At 42.1% G+C, this 7539-nt stretch overlaps 1 protein-coding gene across 1 annotated transcript; it reads left to right on the top strand.

Moving 5' to 3' along the window:
- The first annotated feature begins 2868 nt into the window (after positions 1-2868).
- Positions 2869-7166, top strand: LOC123040336 (2-oxoglutarate-dependent dioxygenase 11-like). The gene is made up of 4 exons (XM_044463211.1): positions 2869-3153; positions 4313-4560; positions 5570-5891; positions 6841-7166. The coding sequence occupies exons 1-4, from the start codon at positions 2869-2871 to the stop codon at positions 7084-7086; spliced, it is 1101 nt and encodes a 366-aa protein (XP_044319146.1). The 3' UTR covers positions 7087-7166.
- Positions 7167-7539: the final 373 nt, after the last annotated feature.

Genomic DNA, 7539 nt, shown 5'->3' with positions numbered 1-7539 from the left:
CGCCCGAGCAGCCAGCAGCCTCCTCCTTCTCCGCCTCGCCAGCAAGGGCGGAAGAGACCCGCCGCCGCCCCGGCTGCTCCGGCGCGTCGTAGTCCTTCTCCTCCGCCTCGTAAGCAAGCACGAAAGAAGACAGACGCCGCAGCCGCTCCGTCTGCTCCGGCGCCTAGCAGTACAGCCAGCAGAGGCGGGAGGCAATACAAATACGGTCCTTCTCTCAAGCCTCTAGAGAAGTTACCGTACGAGAGGACCAAGGAGGAAAACGCGAAGATCGTGCAGGCGAAAGTGGACGACTTCTTTGAAGGGTTGAAAGCAAAGAGACATCCACCTCCGGAGGAGAAGGTAGATCCGGTGAAAGCAAAGCGCACTATCGATGCCCTGAGGAAACCACCAAAGTCTCCGCCGAGAACCAACTATGAGCGCATTACTGAACAGACATATCTCGAAGCGGAGCGGTCGGGAAGTACTGTCAGTGATAAAAGGTTAAAAGAACGAGCAGCTGGGAAAAAAATTGCCCAGCTCGGTGAACAAGCAAAGCAATCGTGCCCCCCGCTCAATGTGTCTAGCGGCGACATCGTCGCTAATGCTCCGAGGACGGTGGCCGGTTATGGCAATCTTGCAGATTACCTGCCTGACGATCAACTTCCTGATTTCTTGGAGGTGGACGAACACAGATACGAGTACGGGAAGCCTCTCGTCAAAGATGAAAATCTCTAACAACGATGATGCAAAGATTCCATAATTGGTACATGAAAACCTGCAGAGAGTCTGGGGGACGAATGCTTTGTATCTGAATATTAAAGAGGAGCACGACCTCGTTGGAACTGATCTGTTGACTGTTCCATTTGAGGAGTTCTTCGAGTTCTTCAATCAAAAGGCCCTCGATAAATTAACGGTCTTTTGCTACTGTCTGTAAGTACTATTTCTGTCATTAAGTCTCTATATATAGCTCGGCTCTTTCATTGCATGTATTTATAATTAATTATCCTCACTATATTATGCAGATTGAAGATCGTCGAGTGCAAAAAACAAGAAATTTATGATATTGGGTTCATTAACACAAATATCATAGATGAAATTCAGGTTAAAAAGCACGCCGAAGAGGCCGAGGCCAACTTGCTACAATCGTTGATCAAAAATCAAAACAAAGATTTAATACTCTTTCCTTACAACTTCAAGTGAGTGTTACTGTCGTGTGCATATTCGGTTTCCCTTATTACTCGAGCGAGGTTATAGTAATGTAATTGATGAGTTATGCATGCGTGCGCAGCTTCCACTATGTTCTTCTAGAGATTAAGCTTGAGCGGGGAGTAGTAACCGTCTTAGACTCGAGACACAAAGATCCGGAAACCTATGCGGACATCACTAATTTGCTCAACAAGTAAGTTCAATCGATCATTATCGCACCATATCGGCAACTTTTTGTTCATTTCCTGATATCTCAAGTAATAATAATTATTTTCTTTGTCTTGCAGGGTTTGGAAACAGTTCACCGCAGAAGTTCCGAGACTGCCGAAGGAGTTGCGATATACATACCCGAAAGTAAGTACTACTAGCTAGCTAGTTGCGCGCATCCCCCGTTGATTCTATAGCTGTACTTTCATCAATGCCATTTATAATGCTTCATTATCAGTTTGATTGACCTCTATTTCTCGTAAAGTGCTTGTGGCAGGAAGAAGGGAATAATTTCTGTGGATACTACGTGTGCGAGTTCATCTACAACGCGATTTTGAAAAATAAGCGGGGCTACTCTAAAAGACAATATGAAGTGCGTAAGCAATAATATTCACAATTTCATTTTATTACACATCATTTCTGTTGAGTTTCATTCATATATGTATTAACCCCCTTCTTCAAATTAGACGTGGCAGATGCGGAATGAACTCCTAGAACAAGATCGCATGAAAGCAATTCAAGAGTAATTGGCGGGATTGTTTCTTGACCACGTCATCAATAAAGCCCAAGAATACCATGTGAAAGTTGATTTCAATTGCTAGGGGATTGTAAGAGATCTTACATATTATATATGTATGTAGACAGTAGCGTCGGAAAGATAATATGGAAACTTGTTGTTCGACCAATCTCTCGGGAAAGGAGAGGTCGATCGATCACTTCTCTCGGTATGCATGACGAACTTCTGTATTTAATGGTTCCCTTCATTTTTTTACTAGCTAGCGTGTCGAGGGTCTCTCTATGTACAATACGTAGCGTCGACCAAGCACGGACATAAGAGAGGACACTTCTCTTTATTAATTAGCTAGCTAACACAATATATGAAACACCTAAATTAACCTCAAAAACCCCAACCCCCCCTTCAAAAAAAAACCCAGCCACTGAAATGCTGACGCGTGGATGCCTTTTATTCCCGGTTGGTGACACCAAGCGGGACCAAAGGCCCTCCTGCCTGGACTCGACGCACCGGCCACGTGGAGGCTCATATGTCCCGGTTCGTGTTAGAACCGGGACTAAAGGGGGGAGGCATTAGTAACGATCCTTTGGTCTCGGTTCAAGAACCGGGACAAAAGACCCTCACCAACCGGGACAAATGCCCTGTTTTCTACTAGTGATGCGGCTGTAGATGCTCTTATTCCGGTTAAATTCGGCCACTAGCCGCCGGCCATTTTTTTGTAGCATCGAGCGCTAAGTCCAAACACATGGATCGGACGGCCTTGGAGGCGAGCCGGTCGAGGAATCATTCGCATTTTCTGACCCGTTTCATGTAGTAACAAACATCACAGCACACCTCAGATGTCATCAAAAGGAAAAAAACATCACAGGTCAATTAACACTATATATAGACTGATCGATGGCTGGATCCCTGCAACTTTAGTAGCGAGAAACACTTAGGGAACAATTAGCTAGCTAGCTACGATGGAGGTGGAGGCAGCGAGTGGCGGCACCGGCGAGATCAGGTGGTCGAAGTTGGGAACGTCGCTTCCCGTCGCGAACGTCCAGGCCCTGGTGGCGTCCGCCGGCGAGCTGACGGCCGACCAGATCGAACGGTACGTCCAGCCGGACATCGACGCGCATGCCGTTCTCTCCGAGCAATCCGGTGAGGTTCCGGTGATCGACCTCAGCAACCTTTTGAGCTCCGAGTCCGTCGACGCAGAGGTCGCGAAGCTCAGGTTTGCCTGCGCGGAATGGGGCTTCTTTCAGGTGCGTCACTACTGTAAATTGCTGACCACTTACATGCAGAATTACGCGCCACGCACTCAACTTGATGCCATATTAGCCAACCAGTTCTTTATGTCCTCAATTTCTAGGCAAAAATATCGTCTAATTGCATGTTAAAGCACCACACGAGCACAACGAATACTACGAAAAACTTTTGTTCCGAAAGACCCGTGTGTTTCTTTCGTTTCAAATTGCCCAAAAGATGAGCATGATTAGAGAGGTCATTGCCTTCCGGTCTCGTTAGATAAGCCAACCCACCACTCCTTGGTGGATTGCAACAAGTGCCGGTTCAAAGTTTTGATATATGCTAATTATGGCCATCCTTTCATCATGCCCCAAATCCTGAGCGTGAAGTGGCCACACTTGAAGAAGAGGTGGTCCGCCAATTCTTGAGTTTGCTTACATGGAGGGCAAAGACCATGAATTGACCAGTCGCGCTTGGCCAGCCTATCCACGGCCCAAATCCAACTTTGGATGACCAACCAAGCAAAAAACTTGATTTTAGGCGGCACCCAAACTTCCAAGACAACATGCTCCATGGGGGAATGGTCGGTGCCAAAGAATTAAGCATTGTACACGGATTCCGCCGAGTAGACTCTGTTGTAGTGTGCATCCAAGTACTATCATCCTCGACGTCCTCAAGAAGAACGAAGTCACAAAGTGGCTCCAAGCACAACAAATTTCTGAAAGTGGTCAAGAGAGAAGCTTGAGGTTGGTGTCATTCTTGATGAAAGTGGTCAAGAGAGAATATTTCCACTTAAAAGTATTTTTAACTTACTTTAGTTCACAAACTTTTAGTTTATTCATATTTTATAATTATATGACTTTTTCTCGTTGAATTTTTCGTAGTATTTTTATTATCGATTGTTCAATTTCCCCCCACTTATTTGCAACTCGGCTCCACATGGGGAAAATCATCACGACTTCATTTTTCATATTGCTTTGATCATGGTTAGTGACTAGATTAGCCAAGTTTCAAAAGTTTAAGGCCTGGGATATCTCATACTGGAATTCAAGGACAAAATTCTGAATTGGCCTAGAGATTAGAAAAAACTCTATTAATTACTAGATTCGATCATTCCATCGCTCAAAAGTATGTTTGATTAAGCATGACCATTTGTGCAACATTTGAAATTTGTAGGTTGTAAATCATGGAATACCAGATGACGTCATCACGGGTATCAAGCATGATATTCAGAAGTTCTTTCAACTCCCGTTAGAAGTTAAGAATGCCTATGCTCAGCGGCCAGGGGATCTTCAAGGTTATGGCCAAGCGTTTGTTGTCTCTGATGATCAAAAGCTAGACTGGTCTGACCTGCTTGCCCTCTTCGCCCAACCAACCCAAGGCCGTGATATGAGTTATTGGCCAAGTCAGCCCCATACTTTCAGGTCAGACTGTGTATGCTTGAAATTTGTAGATGGATAAGAAATGGCCGGAAAATGTTCCTTCTATTCAGAGCACAATATTAAGAAAAAATTAAATTGGCCAGAAACTCAAGTTAAATCCAGATTAGATTAAGAAAACTTACAGGATTTTATTGGTTACACATAATCTTTTGTGACAATGAACAGAATTTTGAACTAAGGTCATTCTTTTTCACTGCTACAGTGTGCCATGTTTTGGTGTGTGACATTCAAAGCATGATTTTGTTATGGATTTCCTTATTCATATGAACTACTTTGTGTGTTTGTTTCATGCAAAATATTTATTAGCTAATAATATAAACTCTTAGGTAAAAGAGGATGGGACCAAACATTTATGTTGGCCTTATTGAATTATTCCTTTTCAATGTTATGCAACCCTTTGATTATTCAACACCAATACAAACTAGACCTAGTGGAGATTAAGATTTTATTTATTTGATTCAAGGCACCCGTTTATATTCATACGCAAACTGTTTTACTCCTAACTAGGCTAGGAACTCAAAGTAAACTACTATGATTCTTTTATGTTTACACACGTGTATAGAATGACACCAACCTCACCAACACCCTAATAATTTGTTACATTTATTGCTGAGTTATACCATGCCCTGGTCAATTTGGTGAATTCAACAAAATGTTCTTTACAAAGCTTATATATTGAAAATTTACTGAAATCCAGAAAATAAACAAAGGGAACTAATGGACATTGAGTTTTCTGACAAAATAAACTGATTTTACATTTTACAGGGTAATATTTTCATCATAAATATCTAGCAGCTAAGTTTTTATATGGTTCAAGGTACTGCCCAACAAAGGGCCAGACCGGGGATCATACAAGCAACAAAACAATTGGGCTTGTTATTTGTATTTGATACTAACACAAGCTAGGTCCGGTCATACAAAGCTCCTAGTATTTCAGTATGTACCAATACCTAGCATTAACATACAAACACTCTTATGGTTATGATCCCAGGAATTCTGTTGAAGATTACTCAATGGAGCTGATGAAACTCGCTCAAACCCTTAATGTCTTCATTGCCAAAACACTAGATGTTGCTCCTGAACTACTGGCAGACAAACATGTGGCACAATTTCTTAGGATGAGCTACTACCCTCCATGCACGTCAATGCCAGAAAAGGTGCTAGGCTTCTCACCGCATTCTGATGGATCTTTTCTGACTATTCTGCTAGAAATTAATTCAGTTCAAGGCTTACAAATTAGAAGATCTGGTGCATGGATTCCTGTGAAACCACGTCATGATGCACTACTGGTGAATGTGGGTGACCTTCTTGAGGTATGCTTCATAAGACATGTTAAGTTAGTCAACTAATAATCAATTCAAGGCTTACAAATAGAAGATCTGGTGCATGGATTTCTCTCAAATTAATTATCATATAAGACAAGAAAACATTTTTTTTATGATCCATACTTGTGCTTGGGTGAAGATAAATCCTCAATTCCATAACTTTGCTCTTCCCACTTAATTACAAACTCCAAGGCGCACGAACGTGCGCGCGCATGCGCAGTTGCGCACACACGCACACAACACCAAATGAAAGTGCTTATGTCCGATGTGTCATCATGTGTTACAATTTTCTGCTACCTGAAATAGTGAAAGTACTTCTCAACTTATTGAAGATCATGTCACTATTTTTACCACATTGTATGTTGGTTCAAAAAATAACCATAACTTTGGGTTAGCGTTAGCGTTATTTTCTAAATATTTTTGAGACTTTGAAGGGACAAAAAACTAGAAGGTCCACCTAATCAAACAAGTGAGGCATCGAGCTGCCTTTGTAGCCCTCGCCCTACATCTAGCCAACTCTGCTAAGAAACTTCATTCATGGTTGAAGAAAACACTAATTGCAATTTCTCTTTGGACAAGCCACTTGGTTACTGTTGTTCCTATTCTCTGTTTGCCAGTGGGATCAAGTTACGATAAACAAAAAAATTGGAAATGTTCAACAGTTTACCAATTATGTTCTTTCAGTTCCTTCCAAGAAATCTTGATCGAGTAAAGCGGAAAAAGTAAGGCCCTACAAGCAAAGGCACCTTTTTCTAGAGATCAGGGTTGGATTATTGACGAAGCAATAGTTGAATGGTCTGTACAGAAGTTTTTCCTGTACAATGTTGTGTGTACTTTTCAAACTACTTCCTACTTTTTTATGAATAATGGACTGTTTTTTCAAGGATATAGATGAGAAGCTTGATATTTGTTTAAATTAATTTTTATATTATTATAGATTTTGTCGAATGGGAAGTACAAGAGCATTGAGCATCGGGTCACCATAAATGCCCACAAGGAGCGACTATCTATTTCAGCATTTCATGTCCCAAACTATGGTGGAATAATTTCACCAATTTTGGGAACTATAGAAGAGAAGATGTTATACAAAGCAGTGGGAGTAGAAGAGTATGCAAGACTTTATTTCGCAAATAAACTAGAAGGAAAGAAAGCCCTGGATTATGCGAAGTTATCCGGAATATAAGGATACCCTACTGGACTTTGTCGTTCTACATAAAACTCTTAAAACTACTATTTGATGTGTCATTGTAATAGATCTTTATTTCTCATCAGGACCAATCAATGAGATGTTTGTCACTTCATTTGAATATATGCATTTACTTTCGGATATATGTGCTGAAATTCTTCTACTGCTATAGTTGTGTGGTATCTGAAAGACAGAAACAGGTTTTGTTGCAAACCATTGTTCCAAGCCATACAACCCATTAACAGTCGCGCAAGGGTCGAGCGAGGAGCTATGCCACGTGGGCGTTAGGGACGGGAGAGGGAGAAAAACAGATAGCTGAAAAAAAAGAATATCGGCCAGATAACACCTCCCCTGTTTTCTCTTCCCCATGAAGCACCCTCTGCTCCTCCTCGTTTCTCTCCTCCGCCTCTTCCTCCGGGGGCAGTTGCAGATGGACCGGTCAAGGGGGCA

The sequence above is a fragment of the Triticum aestivum genome, chromosome 2B, assembly GCF_018294505.1.
Source record: "Triticum aestivum cultivar Chinese Spring chromosome 2B, IWGSC CS RefSeq v2.1, whole genome shotgun sequence".
NCBI lineage: Eukaryota > Viridiplantae > Streptophyta > Magnoliopsida > Poales > Poaceae > Triticum > Triticum aestivum.
This window is presented reverse-complemented; position numbering and strand designations above follow the sequence as displayed.

Coding starts and splice junctions, on each gene's coding strand:
- LOC123040336 (XM_044463211.1), top strand. CDS start 2,869: ATGGAGGTGGAGGCAGCGAGTGGCGGCACCGGCGAGATCAGGTGGTCG. Junction 3,154..4,312: donor CGGAATGGGGCTTCTTTCAG/GTGCGTCACTAC, acceptor TGAAATTTGTAG/GTTGTAAATCATGGAATACC. Junction 4,561..5,569: donor AGTCAGCCCCATACTTTCAG/GTCAGACTGTGT, acceptor TTATGATCCCAG/GAATTCTGTTGAAGATTACT.